The 21,197-nt window shown below is 45.5% G+C and overlaps 1 protein-coding gene across 10 annotated transcripts in view; it reads right to left on the reverse strand.

Annotated features, from left to right (window-relative positions):
• LOC115198815 (filamin-C) overlaps positions 1 to 21,197 on the reverse strand; it is an 85,072-nt gene that overhangs the window by 51,661 nt on the left and 12,214 nt on the right. For all 10 annotated transcript variants that reach the window (XM_029761113.1, XM_029761118.1, XM_029761112.1 and 7 more), the window contains exon 2: positions 5,155 to 5,403. In XM_029761113.1, coding sequence (XP_029616973.1) covers positions 5,155 to 5,403 — 249 coding nt within the window. The remainder of the gene's footprint in view (positions 1 to 5,154; positions 5,404 to 21,197) is intronic.

Here is a 21,197-nt window from a genome sequence, read left to right on the forward strand (position 1 = left end):
CTAGTCCAAATTAATAGAGGCCTTCACCGAGAGAGCCAAGCCTAGAGTTACGAAGCCTTCCCCAGAGGGATCACTCTATCTAGGGCAGTTGTCGGGCAAGTCCACCTGGCTAGGCCCTGACGACCCTGATCTATATTACCGGCTATGCACTATCTCTCTGTGGTTTGGGGATTCGAAATGTCTGTGTTTTTTGGTTACCCCCCTACACTCCTCTTCATCATCCTCCTCCTCTCCCTTTCCCCCATTCTTCTCTCATCAGATAGTTTTATAATGACGAAACGGCTGGTTGTGATTTAAGAGTTAGGGGTTGGTAGGGGCAGCATACGGAAGACCCACGTCTCATTCTGGTTCAGCTAGGACTCCACTTCTCTGACGTGGTGCAGTTCAGGAATATTGCTTATTGAATGCAGCTTGTATGCTTTTTGGCCTCATCCATTCATACTTCGCGCCCACATCCCCACCTTGAATAGGATCTCCTCGTTGATGTCATGCTCTATGGTAGCCCCTGCACCATAACCTCTACCCCCCCCCCCTCCACAGAACATGCCATGCAAACACTCACCAAAAATAAACATTCTCATTGTCATCAAATCAAAGTTTATTTGTCACGTGTGCCGAATACAACCGGTGTAAACCTTACAGTGAAATGCTCACTTACAGTCTATAACCAATAGTGGGATTTGTACAGTTTTTTTACAATCACTTTGGCACTAATTTTGAAACCTTTATGTCATTTTTCAAAACTCTAGATACAAAACTCACAACCAATGATCAAAATGCAAATTTTTCAAAACTCTATCACTTTTTCCAATTGCTTAGATGCAATACACATACAGCTAAGATCATTTGTTCATTGAACTAAAATCACCTGTTCAAAATGACACAACTTAACATCAAAGTATTACCATTTCAAAATACAATTCACACATTACATCTGAGATGACTGTCTATTCATTTCATTACAATGATCTAACTATCAATTGATACAACTGCTCAAAATGATGAGTAACTGTTGCATTACTCTTAATGCATAGTTTTATGGAAACTGACAAACAATATTCCATGTTTAGATCATGAAAGTTTCAGGATAACGAGATCCATTGACACCATTACCGTGGAACATGAACCAATTGGACTACATTATCTATGGATGTAATATTTCATCATCATTCTTTATCAGACACTGTTTCTATGGTCCCATGTACCACTTTTCCAGACTTGACATTACTGTACACTTACCGGCCACTTTATTAGGTACACATATCTAGTACTGGGCAGGACCCCCTTTTGCCTCCACAACAGCCTGAATTATTCACGGTGTTGTACGTTAAGAGATGCCCTTCTGCACACCACTGTTTTAAACAGCTGTTATTTGAGCATTTGTGGCCTTTCTGTTAGCTTGAATGAGTCTGGACATTCTCCTCTGACCTCTCTCATTAACAAGGTGTTTTTGCCCACAGAACAGCCGCTCACTGAATGTGTTTTGTTTATCGCACCATTCTCTGTAAACTCTAGAGACAGTAGTGCATAAAAATCCCAGGAAGGCAGCTGTTTCTGAGATGCTGGAATCACCATTTGTACTGGGGGCACCGGTTAGTCAGGCTAATTGAGGTAGTATGTACATGAATGTGCAGTTAAAGTGACTATGCATATATGATGAACAGAGAGTAGCAGCAGCGTAAAAGAGGGGTTGGGGGGGATGTTGGATGATGTAAATAGTCCTGGTAGCCATTTGATTACTTGTTCAAGAGTCTTATGGCTTGGGGGTAAAAACTGTTGAGAAGCCTTTTGGTCCTAGACTTGGCGCTCCGGTACCGCTTGCCATGCGGTAGAAGAGAGAACATTCTATGACAGGGGTGGCTGGGGTCTTTGACAATTTTTAGGGCCTTCCTCTGACACCGCCTGGTGTAGGTAGAGGTCCCGGATGGCATGCAGCTTAGCCCAAGTGATATACAGGGCCGTACACACAACCCTCTGTAGTGCCTTGCGGTCAGAGGCCGAGCAGTTGCCTTACCAGGCAGTGATGAAACAAGTCAGGATGCTCTCGATGTTGCAGCTGTAGAACCATTTGAGGATCTGAGGACCCATGCCAAAACGTTTTAGTTTCTTGAGGGGGAATAGGCTTTGTCGTGCCCTCTTCACGACTGTCTTGGTGTGTTTGGACCATTCTAGTTTGTTGGTGATGTGGACTCCAAGGAACTTGAAGCTCTCAACCTGCTCCACTACAGCCCCATCGGTGAGGATGGGGGCGTGCTTGGTCCTCCTTTTCCTGTAGTCCACAATCATCTCCTTTGTCTTGATCACGTTGAGGGAGAGGTTGTTATTCTGGCACCACCGGCCAGCTCCCTGACCTCCTCACTATAGCCTGTCTCGTCGTTGTCGGTGATCAGGCCTACCACTGTTGTGTCATCGGCAAACTTAATGATGGTGTTGGAGTCGTGCCTGGCCACACAGTCGTGGGTGAACAGGGATTACAGGAGGGGACTGAGCATGCACCCAAGGGGCTCCAGTGTTGAGGATCAGTGTGGCGGACGTGTTGCTACCTACCCTAAGCACCTGGGGGCGGCCCGTCAGGAAGTCCAGGATCCAGTTGCAGAGGGAGGTATTTAGTCCCAGGATCCTTAGCTTAGTGAGGAGCTTTGAGGGCACTATGGTGTTGAACGCTGAGCTGTAGCCAATGAATAGCATTCTCTCGTAGGTGTTCCTTTTGTCCAGGTGGGAAAGGGCAGTGTGGAGTGCAATAGAGATTCCATCATCTGTGGATCTGTTTGGGCGGTATGCAAATTGGAGTGGGTCTTGGGTTTCTGGGATGATGATGTTAATGTGAGCCATTACCAGACTTTCAAAGCACTTCATGGCTACGGACGTGAGTGCTACGGGTCTGTAGTCATTTAGGCAGGTTACCTTAGTGTTCTTGGGCACAGGGACTGTGGTGGTCTGCCTGAAACGTGTTGGTACTACAGACTCAGTCAGGGACATGTTGAAAATGTCAGTGAAGTCACCTGCCAGTTGGTCAGCACATGCCCGGAGCACACGTCCTGGTAATCCGTCTGGCCCTCCGGCCTTGTGAATGTTGACCTGTTTAAAGGTCTTACTCACGTCGGCTATGGACAGCGTGATCACTCAGTCGTCCGGAACAGCTGATGCTCTCATGCATGCTTCAGTGCTGCTTGCCTCGAGCATAAAAGGGATTTAGCTCGTCTGGTAGGCTTGTGTCACTGGGCAGCTCGCGGCTGTGCTTCCCTTTGTAGTCTGTAATAGTTTGCAAGCCCAGCCACATAAGATGAGCGTTGGAGCCGGTGTAGTACGATTTAATCTTAGCCCTGTACTGGCGCTTTGCCTGTTCGATGGTTGGTCGGAGGGCATAGCAGGATTTCTTATAAGCTTCTGGGTTAGAGTCCCGCACCTTGAAAGCGGCAGCTCTACCCTTTAGCTCAGTGCGAATGTTGCCTGTAATCCATGGCTTCTGGTTGGGGTATGTATGTACAGTCACTGTGGGGACGACGTCCTCGATGCACTTATAAATAAAGCCAGTGACTGATGTGGTGTACTCCTCAATGCCATCAGAAGAATCCCGAAACATGTTCCAGTCTGTGCTAGCAAAACAGTCATGTAGTTTAGCATCTGCTTTATCTGACCACTTTTTTATACACCGAGTCACTGGTGCTTCCTGCTTTAATTATAGCTTGTAAGCAGGAATCAGGAGGATGGAATTGTGGTCAGATTTACCAAATGGAGGGCGAGGGAGAGCATTGTATGCGTCTCTGTGTGGAGTACAGGTGATCTAGAATTTTTTTCCCTCTGGTTGCGCATTTAACATGTTGATAGAAATTAGGTAAAACTGATTTAAGTTTCCCTGCATTAAAATCCCTGGCAACTAGGAGCGCCGCCTCTGGGTGAACGGTTTCCTGTTTGCTTATTTCCTTCATACAGCTGACTGAGTGCCGTCTTACTGCCAGCATCCGTCTGTGGTGGTAAATAAACAGTCACGAAAAGTGTGGATGAAAACTCTCTTGGCAAATAGTGTGGTCTGCAGCTTATCATGAGATACTCTACTTCAGGAGAGCAAAATCTAGAGACTTCCTTAGATTTCGTGCACCAGCTGTTGTTTACAAATATGTACAGACCGCCCCCCCCCTCTTCTTACCGGAGTGTGCTGTTCTATCAAGCCGGTGCAGCTTATGTCCCACTAGCTGAATATCCATGTCATCATTCAGCCACGATTCTGTTTCTGATGTCCCGTTGGTAGGATATTTGTGATCATACCTCGTCTAATTTATTGTCCAATCATTGCACTTTGGCGAGTAATATTGACGTAACGGCAGCTTCCCACTCGCCTTCTGCGGATCCTTACGAGGCACCCCGCTCTGTGTCCTCTGTACCTGCGTCTCTTTCTCCTGCCAATGACAGGGATGTTGGCCATGTCGGGTGTCTGAAGTACATCCTGTGCGTCCTGCTTGTTGAAGGAAAAATTGTTGTCTTATCCTAGGTGAGTGATCGCTGTCCTGATATCCAGAAGCTCTTTTTGCCATAAGATACGGTGGCAGAAACATTATGTACAAAATAAGTTACAAATAGCACGAAAAAAACCACATAATAGCACAATTGGTTAGGCGCCCGTAAAACTGCTGCCATTTCTTCCGGCGCCATTTTAACATTTAAATTTAACATCAACCAGTTAGTCAGCCCTGAACGTACATAACCCTTACCCCTGACCTGGTCTCATTAGGCTTGGTGTTTCAACAAGACTGTTTCAAAAACACTGGAGTTTCTCTGGAACTTCTCTGTGACACATACTTGGAATTATGGCTGAGGTTAGTGTTTAGTGTACTGTTTCAGTGAATAGTATGGATGATTAATCAACCCTCAAACAACTCTCAAATGAGTTACAACCTGGAAGACTATTGTCAACAAATGAAACGTATGATGCACAGATCTTGGATCAGCTCTTACAAAACTCTTACAGTTCTTACAGATTGACAATTTGCACTCAAACTGCTCCTCAAAGCCTTACCTCGGGCACAGTTGCCAATCAGTGCTCCCAGGGCCTTGCCATCCATCCAGTCAAATGAACTAACACTCAACTGTTTCTGAGTCAGCTCCAAGCCAGCAGAGTCTAACAGAATGAGTCACAGATCCTGCATCAGCGCTTACCTGGGGCACAGTTGTCAACCAGGGCTCCCAGGGCCTTGCCGTCCCTCCAGTCACGGTGAAAGTTGTTGATGGGCAGCTGGGGCACCTTGTTCTGGATCCATCCCAGCAGCCTCTGCTTAGGGGTCAGCTTCTTGGCGTCCTCATCGTCCTCGTCCTCCCACATGGGCATTGAGATGGAGTAGTGCAGGATCAGAGTCCAGATCAGACCCAGGATAAGCTTCAGGTTCCCATCCACGATGGCCTTACTGTCTGTAAAGGGGGAGAGATGGGAGGGTTAAGGTCAGGTCATTTACTAAGGTACTGATACACTAAGTAATACACCATAGTAATGCACTAAGGTATTGTGCAAAAAAGCAATACTTCCATGAAAGCAATACTGGCCTCTATAAATTGTCTCCCCAGGTAACTTGAGTTGAACCTTTTACTGCAGTGGGCTAAATTAGGGTCACACAGAGTGTTTCCTGGTAGTCTTAAACAAATCTACTATAAAACAAAACTATACACCTCACACACATTGTTGGGGGTTAAAAAAGAAGACACCTGTACCATGTATGCTATAGAGTTCAAATGTATTCAATTTTGAGTTTGCATCCCAATATTACACTTTATTTACATCACAGACCACTAAAAAATATCAAATCCGCTTTATATAGAAACACCGGATTTTAAGCGACGTATTAAAATACCCATGAGGCCACTAGGTCATTTGATTGGAGGAAAGGGCTATGCCCTCTGCCATATACGGTTACAACTTAACTCACAAACTGGGGAGCAGATTAGGTCTAGCCCTAACCCCTTGTGTGGGGCCTCTACCACACACACACCTGCCATCTGATCGGTCTGTTCTAAAGAGAAACAGTGTGTTGTAGAATCGTAATAACAGAGTATGCCCTCGGCCTTCAGCTGCCTGGCACAACAACATCAACATCTGTGTTTACTCTGCTCTTATGTGACCCTGGCAGCCCCGGCCTTATTGCCACGGTGATCACCAAGGAGATCACATATAAGGCGGCAGGGGGAGATGAGGCAATGGTATCACTCTAGGACTCCTCAGTCATCGTCTTCATAATACTGATGTTCACTCTTCTCTTCCAGCAGCTATCCATTTGTCTTGTCTGGTTGGATGATCCCTCAAACACACATCCAATTTTGAGGTGCATATTGAAGATATTGGAAGAAATGTCCACATTTACTTTTTGTCAGCCAACAATATGAGTAGGCCTAACGAACAGCAAAAGCACTAGCCTATGTCAATCTACTATCCCCCATAGTAAAAAGGTCCACCTATTCATTTGGAATAAATATTCCAAACATACTGTATTCTGGGAAAATCGTGGGATGCGATAGATCCCAAATGAATACAACCACTAGAATAAAAATAATAACTTATTTTCGCAATGTAGCTGACGCAACAGATCAAAATGTTGATAAACTATTAGGTTATTTCTTCACATTATAAGCGCAGCAATGCGCACATGGTAGTAGGTGTAGCGATGTACGCTGAAAGTCAGGAAGCAAGTTCAGGGAGTGAATACGTTTAATAAATAAATGAACAAAACAAGAAACACGAACAGTGCACCAACATGAAACAGCAACAGAAACAATGACGACTGGGGAAGAAACCAAAGGGAGTGACATGTAAAGGGGAGGTAATCAAGGAGGTGATGGAGTCCAGGTGAGTGTCATTATGCGCATAACGCTCGTGACAGGAGTGCGCCGTAACGAGAGTGTAATGCCCTGGCCATAGAGAGGGGTTTTTGTTCTTTATTTTGGTTAGGCCAGGGTGTTACATTGGGTGGGCGTTCTATGTGCATTTTTCTATGTTAGTTTGTTTCATTGATTTTGGCCGTGTGGCTTCCAATCAGGCACAGCTGTAGAGTGTTGTTGCTGATTGGGAGTCACACATAAGTGCCTGTTTTTCCGTTGGGGTTTTGTGGGTAATTGTTTCTGTTAGTGTTTTGCACCTGACAGGACTGTTTGGCTGTCGGTTTTCTTATTTTTGTATAGTGTTCTTTCGTCTATTAAATATTCAATGATGAACACTAACTCCGCTGCACCTTGGTCTACTCTCTCTCGCGACAGCCGTTACAGAGAGCCTGTTGACCTAGAGGCCAGAGAGGGAGCACGAGTGTTCCATTAGCGGAAAACACCATTATCAAAAGTGGTCACAAAAGCAATTATACATGTAAGGCTTTTATTATGAACATGATCTTCCCCAAACTTGAAAATGCTTATGTATGCCAGTTAGGCTCTACACCCCTTGTAAAGCGGATTAATGTGCTTAATGTTAAGTTATTTGCCACTTTAGTTGTGATACAAACCTTATTAAAACATAGGCCTACGGGCTAGGCTACACAAGGTGCGCGACTATGATTAGAAAAAGTAGCAAAAAAAAAGAAATTGTTTCTTATGCTGGGCATCATTCACAAGTGATAATATACAATTCACATGTGATAATATACAATTCACATGTGATAGGCTAATATTGTCACCCATCAGACTATCCTTGATTTAATCTTGTCTTTACATATACTAAATAATATGTGTGTGAAATTTGTTTTGATTTAGAATGGACCATTATCATGCACCTGTATCGAAACAGGGGCAGTGGAAAAAATACATGTCTTCTATGTACTTCAATAGCGAATGGAGGACACTTTTCCACGTGGTTTATTTTCATGCCAGCCTGGTGGGCTATACTCCTGTTGTAAATATATGCAATGTGCTTAATATTAGGAAAGCTGAGAAATAAATATAGTAGGCCTAGCCTATAGAAAGCTGATCCTCCTATTTTTAGTAGAGGCCTGGGCTTATGGGATATGAGCTCATGGGCTCTCATGAAGTGTTTGATTCTTCTTTTGAATACATTTGCATTGATGTCAGAGTGATTAGAAGAACAATAGAGTGCTGAGTACCAGGCAGTTAGCAAGTTTGGTAGGCTACTAATGACCATCAGCAGCATCAGAGCAAGCCTGATTACCGTGACTAAATGGTCACGTGGAATTTGACTGCCTTCATGACTCGTGACCACCGGTGTGACGCTAATACGGTCCAGCCTTATCTATGAGTTGGTCGTTGGTCCAGTCAAATAAGTACAGGGGGTGATGGGGGGGGGGGGGGACCATAAGGGGAAGAATTGGAGGACTGGGTAGAGGGACTGTTGGGATATACAGGTGTGGGGTCGAGGAGGCTAGGGTGAAAAGCTATAGGAGGACGGGCTCATTTTAATGGCTGGAATGAAATAAATGGAACTGTATCATACAGATCAAACATATGGAAGTAAAATGTTTGTCTCCGTTCCATGTATTCCATTCCAGCCTGTCCTCCTAGAGCTCCTCCCACCAGCCTCCTCTGGTGTGGGGAAAGGAGTTTACAGTAGTTGGGGGAGTTTGAGGTTAGTGGAAGTGGTAGGCTAGGGGGAGTGATATTGAGAGCTAGGACAGATGTAGAAAGATTGATATCTTTGGCTGATGGTCTCCATTTTGGCTCAGTGAGGGGGCAGTTTCATGTTTCATTCAGCTTGCAAGGTGCTGAGAGCAGATCAGCACTAACGAACCCTGCAGAGCGGTACTACTGCACCAGCAACACACCAGAAAGAGAGGGCCCCTCAGGTATACTGTGCCCGTTTAAAAAAGGCAGGACTTTACATTCACACTCTCCCACTCTGACACTTCTCCTTCAGCACTCCTGAGAGAGTACTAAATACGCACACACACACATTCACACACACAAATCACACATGCGATAAGAGAGAGCGATTCAATTCCTTCAGTGGGTTGGTCCAGGTCCAACATTTAAAAGCCTGATATTTCCGTCACTGGAGTGTGTAGGATCTGAGTCTATGGTGAGAGCATCCTGGCTTGAACAGGGACATTCCTATAGGACTGCATCAGAATGGTCAGTGCGTGCGTTCATGTGTGTCCTACTGTATTGGGAGGGGACATTACCCAGACTCCCTGGCTCAGTAGTCTCGCCTGTCAACAAGGCTGTCACCCTGTCAACACTTGCAATGTTGACAATTTACAATGTTTTTTTTTTACATTGCTGGACAGTTAACGACCCTTAACATAGGACCGCTACACCTCCACTACTTTGAATTGGTCTTGGAAAACTGCCTCGTCTAATCTTACTCGACAAAACGAAATGTTTCCTCGTAACTTGAAGTTGAACTCCGCAAACAAACAGCTTGCAAACATGCGACGGGGTTGATGACACGGTCCTGGAATCCAGCAGGATCAAACGCAACACGCATGGAAGAACAAACAGCGGGAAAGAACAACAAAAACGTGACTTAAAGGCTTGAGGAAAAAGGAAAGGGCATTAGGAGGGAGAAGGAGGGGTACAGAATTCCAAACTGGAGCTGGGATGGGGAAGAGAATGTTTCCAGAGGGGTCAGACAGAGGTTGAGGTTGGGGGGTATTGACGGGAACAATGAATTTGGCCCTGTCGACAAGTGTGTGTGTGTGCGTGTGTCTGTGTGTGTGTGTGTGTGTGTGAGGCGTCTGTGTCTCTGGAGCCAAGGCATTAGTGTGTGATTGAATGCCTCCCTCTCTCAGCCTCATGGCGCCTGGCCCTTTACAAGATCTACTCTCTGTACAGGAGATAAGCAGTGTATCTCCCACACCCATTCAAATCCTCCTGTGCCATTCACCAACCACACTGCCACATGGAGTCAAGAGAGATAATAGAGCAGAGGGTGAGAATAGAGGGCATCCAATAGCTCACACTAACCCACTTCAGTTCCTCCACTGGAGCAGTAAAGCACAAAAGTACTAAGTTGCTAAAATGATTTGCTGTCTCTGTCTCTCTCTCTCTCTCTCTCTCTCTCTCTGGATCACACAATTCTCTCTCCATCCTCCCTTTCCCCCTGTCTTCATTTTCCTCTTTATCTTTCTGGCACATTCTGTTACTCCCCTAACACCCCTCACTTTTTCACTCTGTCCCCCTTTGCCTCCCTCCGTTTGTCTCTCCCTCTCTTATTCTTTCCTCTCCCTTCCTCTCTCTCCCTATTTCTCCGTCTCTCTCTCTCGCTCTCTCTCCCTCTCTCTCCCTGTTGTAAGTCGCTGCTCGGAGACACAAAGCCCTGATGTCAGAACTTCACTCATAACACATTATCTCCAGTTGGACGGGGGGGGGGGGGGGGGGGGGGGGGGACTTGGGGGACAATGTGGCCTTTCAATGTGGCCTTTCTGCCCAGAACCCATTGTTTCGCCTCCATCTCGGAGCAAAGTGACCTTTAAGGCTCTGATTGGCTCCGGAGGCGGGACTCACTTTTTGTTTGGTTACCCCGGGCAACGCCAAACTGTAACCCACTCAAACTGACACTGACTGTAGCACTCTAATGGGTGTACAGCCTTCGCAGGAGAGGTTGTGTTAAAACAAGCCCCTTGTTGTTACTGTGAAGGGGTCTGGCTCTAGTCCAGGTCTCATTCTTTCCGCTCCTCTCCTGGGCTCTCTCTCTCTTTCTCTCCAGAAACAGAATGGACAGACGTGAAGGGTCAGCAGTGAGTAGGGGGGACAGAGCTGGCGTTTGGACAGCGGCCCTTCAGAACCCAGCTCTCTGACTGGCAGATTGCTAACAGATCCCCACTGCTCCACTCTTTACTTCAGTCTATTATGGCTCTGTAGTTGCTATGAAACACACTTGCACACATACATGCTGACATATAACCATGCTCACTGCACACTCACAATGCTCCACCAAATCACTGTGTATTTATTCCTTTTGTCAATAATTCTATTTTTTATTACATTTTGTACCTTTATCTTTAACTCTGCATTGTAAGTGAGCATTTCACTGTTAGTCTACACCTGTTGTTTACGAAGCATGTGACAAATAACATTGGATTTGATGCGATCTCAAGGGTGACGAAGACATGTGCCTTTGTGTTCTGATCTGTCAGCTCTGTCTCTGACAAACAGAGAACTAACACAAAGAGACTAATGCAGCTCAGACACCTGGCCTGTATGAGCCAGAACAGAACAACAGAAGGCCCAGTGAAAACACCTATTTTCAACCATTCTACTCACTGGGGGACAATGTAATATCAGCTAGAAGGTACATTGAGGTATGGGCTAGATCAGAAGGAGCCTCAAGCACTTCTGTCTTCCTCTGACAAGTAATAAGACAGTTGATTCCAAGGACTTCCGGAATCCAGTTCAAAGAACAGGGGAACAGAATCCTCCCATATCAGCTAGATCAGTGCAGAAGAAAAGACAGTACAGGTTGAGTGTGTGTTTGTACGCAATGGTCATAGTTTCCAACTGTTCAAACATAGACACAATGCATAGACATCCAGACTTATGGTGTGTGTGTGTGTGTGTGTGTGTGTGTGTGTGTGTGTGTGTGTGTGTGGGTGTGGGTGTGGGTGCGGGTGCGGGTGCGGGTGCGCGCGTGTGTGTGTGTGTGGTGTGTAGTAGCCTAGTAATGTGTAAGGGTTGAGTAAGGAGACAAAGTTTAGTGGAGTAGGAATGATGGCACCACAGAGTGGGGGGGATTTCATGAGGAAACACTACAGAACAGCTTCTGTTTCCTGTTGATGGGTTCACTTTCTCCTGGGGAAGCATTTGACCGACGCACAGCCTCACACTATCTGCTTCAGACACGTCCTGTGTGCACAGTGCTGTGGTATCTAATCACTCTGCAGTGTTTTTTCCTGCAGATAACGTTCAAGTGTGTGTGTGTGTGTGTGTGTGTGTGTGTGTGTGTGTGTGTGTGTGTACCCCTGTCCTGATGTCCCAGTGATAAAGTGAGTGGATAGAGTGAGTGGATAGAGTGAATGGATAGAGTGAGTGGATAGTGGGTGGATAGAGTGGGTGGATAGAGTGGGTGGATAGAGTGAGTGGATAGAGTGAGTGGATAGAGTGGGTGGATAGAGTGAGTGGATAGAGTGGGTGGATAGAGTGGGTGGATAGAGTGAGTGGATAGAGTGGGTGGATAGAGTGAGTGGATAGAGTGAGTGGATAGAGTGAGTGGATAGTGAGTGGATAGAGTGGGTGGATAGAGTGAGTGGATAGAGTGAGTGGATAGAGTGAGTACTTAGAGTGAGTAGATAGAGTGAGTGGATAGAGTGAGTGGATAGAGTGAGTAATTAGAGTGAGTAGATAGAGTGAGTGGATAGAGTGAGTAGATAGAGTGAGTAATTAGAGTGAGTGGATAGAGTGAGTGGATAGAGTGAGTAATTAGAGTGAGTGGATAGAGTGAGTCATTAGAGTGAGTGGATAGAGTGGGTGGATAGAGTGAGTGGATAGAGTGGGTGGATAGAGTGAGTGGATAGAGTGAGTGGATAGAGTGAGTGGATAGAGTGGGTGGATAGAGTGAGTGGATAGAGTGGGTGGATAGAGTGAGTGGATAGAGTGGGTGGATAGAGTGAGTGGATAGAGTGAGTGGATAGAGTGAGTGGATAGAGTGAGTGGATAGAGTGGGTGGATAGAGTGAGTGGATAGAGTGAGTCATTAGAGTGAGTGGATAGAGTGGGTGGATAGAGTGAGTGGATAGAGTGAGTGGATAGAGTGAGTGGATAGAGTGAGTGGATAGAGTGGGTGGATAGAGTGGGTAATTAGAGTGAGTGGATAGAGTGGGTGGATAGAGTGAGTGGATAGAGTGAGTGGATAGAGTGAGTGGATAGAGTGAGTGGATAGAGTGGGTGGATAGAGTGAGTGGATAGAGTGAGTCATTAGAGTGAGTGGATAGAGTGGGTGGATAGAGTGAGTGGATAGAGTGGGTGGATAGAGTGAGTGGATAGAGTGAGTCATTAGAGTGAGTGGATAGAGTGGGTGGATAGAGTGAGTGGATAGAGTGAGTGGATAGAGTGAGTGGATAGAGTGAGTGGATAGAGTGAGTAGATAGAGTGAGTAGATAGAGTGAGTAGATAGAGTGAGTAGATAGAGTGGGTGGATAGAGTGAGTGGATAGTGAGTAGATAGAGTGAGTGGATAGAGTGAGTGGATAGTGAGTAGATAGAGTGGGTGGATAGAGTGAGTGGATAGAGTGGGTGGATAGTGAGTAGATAGAGTGAGTGGATAGAGTGGGTGGATAGAGTGAGTAGATAGAGTGAGTAGATAGAGTGAGTAGATAGAGTGAGTGGATAGTGAGTAGATAGAGTGAGTGGATAGAGTGAGTAGATAGAGTGAGTGGATAGTGAGTGGATAGTGAGTAGATAGAGTGAGTGGATAGAGTGAGTAGATAGAGTGAGTGGATAGAGTATGTAGATAGAGTGAGTGGATGGAGTGAGTGGATGGAGTGAGTAATTAGAGTGAGTGGATAGAGTGAGTGGATAGAGTGGGTGGATAGAGTGAGTGAATGAGTGCGTGAGTGAGTGAGTGAGTGAGTGAGTGAGTGAGTGAGTGAGTGAGTGAGTGGATAGAGTGAATGGACAGAGTGAGTAGATAGAGTGGGTAATTAGAGTGAGTGAATAGAGTGAGTAGATAGAGTGGGTAATTAGAGTGAGTGGATAGAGTGAGTAGATAGAGTGGGTAATTAGAGTGAGTGGATAGTGAGTAGATAGAGTGAATAGATAGAGTGAGTGGATAGAGTGAATAGATAGAGTGAGTGGACAGAGTGAGTAGATAGAGTGAGTGGATAGAGTGAATGTTTGACAGTTGAGCGGAGAGAGGGAAAAAGTGACCGTATCTCTCCAACAGGAGAAAGAAAGAGAAAAAAAAACAAAGGACAGTGTGGAAGCGAGCCACCCAGATTCACATTTTCCACAGGATTTCCCAAAGACAATGTCCAAGGAAGACAACACAAGCACACACACACCAGCTGGAGCCAATGTCAAACAGTTGTTGGAGAGGGATTCCCAGGGGCACTTTATAACAGACTCACACACATATATATACACATGCACACACACATATACACAAATAAATCACTTTCCTTGGCAAGAATTGCGTGTCTGCTTCTCTGAACAACGAAGGCTTGAAGAGCCACGACGGTCAAAGGGTTATGCTTATATAAGACACACACTGAAGTAGTGTGATTGAACACTTCAATCCCTGAGAAGAAAACAAAGTCACTTAGTGCACCAACGCAGAGTACTCAACAAGCTCTCACAGTCTCACGTCAGAATTAGACGCTCATCTATGTTTCTCAATTGTCAAATTTTGAAGTTGTCCCGAACGTCAAATTTCGAAGTGTTTCAGGTTAAGTTTAGGCATTTAACTCCAAAATCGGGTTAGGCGTTAACTCTGAATGGTTAAGGTAAGGGTTAAGGTTTGGGATAGGCTTAAAATAACAATCTCAAAAACAACTTTCTATTGAACACTCACTCTATTCACTCCCTCTGTCACTGGGACATCAGGACAAGCGAACACACACACTGAATCAAAGGCAAATGCTTACGCCCATCCGCCATCCCTGTCCACAACACCATAGCGAAACCTAAATATACTTGAAGGTAACAGCGCTCACTGTTGCCCCTAGTGGCCGGTTTCCACATCGTCTCTCGACGTCCTCAGACATGGATGGACGTCGAATACTGACTTGTATCACGGGTGACCTGGCTGGAGTTTTACCCCTGCAGGCATAGGGTTCCCCATGTATCTCTGCCAGGCCTGAATAAACAGTTTTAACTTCAACCTTATGAATCAAAGCAGAGCTGAACTGTGACTGAGAGCTTCAGCTGACCAAACTCTCACCTTCTCTCTCACCACCTCATCAATTAAAGCCCTGTTAAATGACATTATGGGAGGAGTACTGTATACAAACGCAGGGTTCAATCTACGAACAGATACATAGGCTACACCATGGATAGGACCACACAAATACACACACACACGCACACGCACACACACACACACACACACACACACACACACACACACACACACACACACACACACACACACACACACACACACACACACACGCACACAGCCACACAAATACACACACACAATCACACACACACACACAAACACCACACACAGTCACACACACACAGAGAGTCACACATACACACAAACACCACACACACACACACAACATAGCAGATGCTCTACCAGTGTGTAAGCAGGTTGTATACTCTGTGATGTGATGCCCAAATAAGGCCGGAAGTGTCCTGCTTCAAACTCGGAATCTCACCAGGACAAACAACACATGATCCTATTTGACCTGAGTGACGGCCACAGACAAGAGGTCTGCCCAGACACACACACACACACACACACACACACACACACACACACACACACACACACACACACACACACACACACACACCACACACACCACACACACACACACACAAACACACACACACACCTACACACGAACACACACACACATACACACAAACACACAAACAGAAGCACACACACACACACACACACACATACACAAACACACACACATACACACAAACACACACACACACACACAAACAAACATACACACACACACACACAAACTCAGTCCCGCATGCACAACCAACAGATACACACACACAACATACAGCCTAATCATCATCACACACACAATATGCATATCCTTCAGATACACAACAGAGACACATCGACACACACAAATCCAACATAATTACATAAAAACACACACACAAACACACACACAGGCCAGCTGATGACCTGCTGCATTCCTCCGACAGACACAATAGGCCTCGGGGGCAGCTCCAGCAGCTGGATAAATGTTGGATGTGTAATTTAGGGCTTTACAAAGGCCCAGTGCTATATAAAGACCACGGAAATTAGACACACACACACACACACACACATCACCTGTGGCTTATAAAAGACTGAAGGGCCTAGCCATTTCACGAGGTATGACCAAAGCTGTCTAAACTTGTGGCATACACACACACTCACACACAGACATGTACTAATACACCCACACACGCACACACTCACTCCAAACGGTTCTGTGTCTAAAGCGTTGGTAAGAACACATCTCTCGACACTACATCGAAAACAGACACCAGGACATGGTTGCTATAACAGACCTCCACACACTTTCGTCTTGGATCACATTTCTATTCAGCTCACATCTCTCCTAAAAAGAATCCTCTAGTCCCTGGCTCCTCTACCTAACTCCTCCATTTCTCATCCCCCTTGGGTGGGTGTTTGGCGCGGTGCGGTCTCCAATGTAAACGCTGTATACCACTCGGTAATAACCCTGTCATGGTGAACAGGTTACAGGAACTAGCACTCTCTCCTCATGCCAAACCCTGAGCCAGCCCCTCAAGAACACCAGGGTGTGTATTCACAAAGAGTCTCAGAGTAGTAAGAGTGCTGGCCTAGGACCAGATCCCCCCCCGTACATATAAGCATGGTTATTATTATCTAAAATGCTAAACTGATCCTAGATCAGCACTTCTACTCTGAGACTCTTTTTGAATACAGGCCCAGAAGTGTTTCTCTACCAACAGAATAGTAGCCTGGGTAACTAACAAAGAAGAACAAAGAAGGAACCTTTCTCCCTTTCTCTTTTTCCTGAGTTAGATGGTGAGCCAGGAAAGCACAGAAGTGAATTAGATTTGTCACCTGGTTGGCCCCAGTCAGAGTAATGGAGATGATAAAGAAGGGAATACTCTGTTCTATAGGAGTGTTGACTGAATGTTGGAAATCAGTTGGTGGGATGTTTCCTACTGTAGATTGATAGACTAGACTGTATTGTCCTCGAAGGGAGTATTTGAGTTAACAGCCCATTTTACATTCAAGTAGTGGTTACCAGTGTTTTTCTCAGGGGGTGTGGGAGAAAGGAGTGAGGGCAGTAGAGGACTTGTAGAGTATTTGGTCTGCTGTGGTGTAGGGAGGATGACTGACACACATTTCTCTCTCTCTTTCTCTCTCTCTCTCTCTCTCTCTCTCTCTCTCACTCTCTCTCTCACTCTCTCTCTCTCTCTCTCTCTCTCACTCTCTCTCTCTCTCTCTCTCTCTCTCACTCTCTCTTTTTCTCTCTCTCTCTCTCCCTCTATTTCTCCCTCTAAATATTTCTCTCTCGCTTCCTCTCGCTTTCTCTCTCTCTGGTGGGACCCAGTCTGCAGTCTCAGCTGCCGGCCCAGTTGCTCACAGGCGTCTCTAGCCAACAACTGGGAGGGTCAATAACCTCTAGGGGATGTAACAGACAGTAACACACACAGTCACATACACTGCATACACTCCTTCTCCTTGGTTGATCCCCCCTCCCCCATTACTCCTGCACACAGGCGGTATTGTCACCCCCTCCCTGTCCCCCCATGTGATCTGCTCTGCCCTGGGCTGGTGGGCATGAGGGAACTGTAAGGACCACAGTGGAATACAACTAACCCATGTCCTCATCAACACTATGGTACAGACGGAAACCCTACACGTTCTATTACACTTAGAGGAATCTCATGCATACTGTACTTATGCATACTGTACGTGCAGAACAGATATCAATACGCAGCAATACACTAAGACTGGCCCATACATATGGATCACACAGAAAGATAGCACAGATAGCTATGCTGTGTGTGTGAGTTTTTGCATGCGTGCGTGCGTGCGCGCATTCACGCGTGCGTGCGTGCGTGCGTGCGTGTGTGTGTGGTGAGCAGGGAATAGGTCAACAGTGTGACAGTCAGCAGACTACAGAGAGAAAGCACAGACTAAAAACAGAACAGGGCAGGAGACACAGAAAGAGTTACTACATACTAGTTAACTGAAATAAGCAAACTAACTTCACAAAGTTATAGATCAGAACTACACAGGAATGCAGATGGAGTTTGTCATCTGAAGAGTGCTAGATGTGCTGTGGAATGGCAGATAGATACAGTGTGGTATGCCAGTGATACCATCTGTATCACTGGTATACCACACACCCGTGCAGCCCCAAGGGCCCCAGATAGCGTTTGAACACGTCATAAGCCATGGCAAAAAAAACGTAGAATTACAGGAAATTAGCTGTAAAACTGCGAAAGAAATGCTCAGCCTCATGGCATAATGTATAGAATAGCATGAATTTAGCTTTAAAAATGCAAAAATTTTCTCTGCACCATGACAAAATGTATAGAATTGTAGGAAGTTAGCTGGGGGTCTTGCTCAGACCTTGCAGTGAAACTGGATCATTAAACACCACTCTACTGTCAGATCAGGAAACACATGGTAGCCATCTGTGTGTGTACAGTGGGGGAAAAAAGTATTTGATCCCCTGCTGATTTTGTATGTTTGCCCACTTACAAAGAAATGATCAGTCTATAATTTTAATGGTAAGTTTATTTGAACAGTGAGAGACAGAATAACAACAACAAAAAATCCTGAAAAACGCATGTCAAAAATGTTTTAAAATGATTTGCATTTTAATGAGGGAAATAAGTATTTGACCCCTCTGCAAAACATGACTTAGTACTTGGTGGCAAAACCCTTGTTGGCAATCACAGAGGTCAGACATTTCTTGTAGTTGGCCGCCAGTTTTGCACACATCTCAGGAGGGATTTTGTCCCACTCCTCTTTGCAGATCTTCTCCAAGTCATTAAGGTTTCGAGGCTGACGTTTGGCAACTCGAACCTTCAGCTCCCTCCACAGATTTTCTATGGGATTAAGGTCTGGAGACTGGCTAGGCCACGCCAGGACCTTAATGTGCTTCTTCTTGAGCCACTCCTTTGTTGCCTTGGCTGTGTGTTTTGGGTCATTGTCATGCTGGAATACCCATCCACGACCCATTTTTAATGCCCTGGTGGAGGGAAGGATGTTCTCACCCAAGATTTGACGGTACATGGCCCCGTCCATTGTCCCTTTGATGCGGTGAAGTTGTCCTGTCCCCTTAGCAGAAAAACACCCCCAAAGCATAATGTTTCCACCTCCATGTTTGACGGTGGAGATGGTGTTCTTGGGGTCATAAGCAGCATTCCTCCTCCTCCAAACACGGCGAGTTGAGTTGATGCCAAAGAGCTCAATTTTGTCTCATCTGACCACAACACTTTCACCAGTTGTCCTCTGAATCATTCAGATGTTCACTGCCAAACGTCAGACGGGCATGTATATGTATTCTTGAGCAGGGGGACCTTGTGGGCACTGCAGGATTTCAGTCCTTCACAGCGTAGTGTGTTACCAATTGTTTTCTTGGTGACTATGATCCCAGCTGCCTTGAGATCATTGACAAGATCCTCCCGTGTAGTTCTGGGCTGATTCCTTACCGTTCTCATGATCATTGCAACCCCACGAGGTGAGATCTTGCATGGCGCCCCAGGCCGAGGGATATTGACAGTTCTTTTGTGTTTCTTCCATTTGCGAATAATCACACCAAATTGTTGTCACCTTCTCACCAAGCTGCTTGGCGATGGTCTTGTAGCCCATTCCAGCCTTGTGTAGGTCTACAATCTTGTCCCTGACATCCTTGGAGAGGTCTTTGGTCTTGGCCATGGTGGAGAGTTTGGAATTTGATTGATTGATTGCTTCTGTGGACAGGTGTCTTTTTTACAGGTAACAAGCTGTGGTTAGGAGCACTCCCTTTAAGAGTGTGCTCCTAATCTCAGCTCGTTACCTGTATAAAAGACACCTGGGAGCCAGAAATCTTTCTGATTGAGAGGGGGTCAAATACTTATTTCCCTCATTAAAATGCAAATCAATTTATAACATTTTTGACATGCGTTTTTCTGGATATTTTTGTTGTTATTCTGTCTCTCACTGTTCAAATAAACCTACCATTAAAATTATAGACTGATCCTTTCTTTATCAGTGGGCAAACGTACAAAATCAGCAGGGGATCAAATACTTTTTCCCCCCACTGTATGTGTGTGTGTGTGTGTGTGTGTGTGTGTGTGTGTGTGTGTGTGTGTGTGTGTGTGTGTGTGTGTGTGTGTGTGTGTGTGTGTGTGTGTGTGTGTGTGTGTGTGCGTGCGTGCATGCGTGCATGAGTTTGTGCGTGCTTACACTGAGTGCACAAAACATTAAGTAAACCTTCCTAATATTGAGCTGCACCCCATTTTGCAGCACAAAACATCCTCAATTAGTCGGGGTATGGACTCTACAAGGTGTCGAAAGCATTCCACAGAGATGCTGGCCCATGTTGACACCAATGCATTCCACAGTTGTGTCAAGTTTGCTGGATGTCATTGTGTGGAAGACCATTCTTGATACACACAGGAAACTGTTGAGCATGAAATACCCAGCAGCATTGCAGTTCTTGACACACTCAAACCGGTTTGCCTGGAACTTACTACATACCTAGTTCAAAGACACTTAAATATTTTGTCTTGCCCATTCACCCTCTGAATGGCACACATACACAATCCATGTCTCAAGGCTTAAAAATCCTTATTTAACCTGTCTCCTCCCCTTTATCTACACTGACTGAAGTGGATTTAACAAGTGACATCAATAAGGGATCATAGCTTCCACCTGGATACACCTGGTCAGTCTATGTCATGGAAAGAGCAGGTGTTCTTAATGTTTTGTACACTCAGTGTATGTGAGTGCATACGTGCATGTGTGTGTGTGTGAGAGAGAGCGTGTGTATGTGTTTGAGTGTATGTGTTTGAGTGTGTGTGTATTTGTGTGTGTGTGTTGTGTGTGCGTGTATCCATGCATGCTTGCATACAGTATGTGTGTAAGTGTGTGTGTGTGTGTGTGTGTGTGTGTGTGTGTGTGTGTGTGTGTGTGTGTGTGTGTGTGTGTGTGTGTGTGTGTGTGTGTGTGTGTGTGCGTAAATTCCTCTGACGTTTTCATAAGCCTTTAAACTCACCATATGAAGCATGCTGTGAATGACAGAGCGTGCCTTAAACTCCATTCACAAGCATATCTTAGAAGACCCAGAACAGTCATTCATGAAAAAACATCACCAAAGAACACAACCCAGGGCCCACAGCATGAGACAGGCAAACATGAGCCAAAAATAGATGGAGAGAGTGACAGGTAGAAACTCTATCTTAGCCCATAGAATGAACAGCCAGCTGTTTTAGCTGCTTCAAAAGGAACTGAATCTAATTGATAAAGGATGTGGGTGTTGGAACTATATCATTTGAGCTCCCCAGTGTGTGTGTGTAATGTCCCAGTATCACTCACGTTCTTCCCTGGTAAGTTAAGGGAGAAAGACTCAAGCTGTTCTCTTCATTCTCACGTCTGATCTGTCCC

The sequence above is a fragment of the Salmo trutta genome, chromosome 8 (assembly GCF_901001165.1).
Source record: "Salmo trutta chromosome 8, fSalTru1.1, whole genome shotgun sequence".
Classification (NCBI taxonomy): domain Eukaryota; kingdom Metazoa; phylum Chordata; class Actinopteri; order Salmoniformes; family Salmonidae; genus Salmo; species Salmo trutta.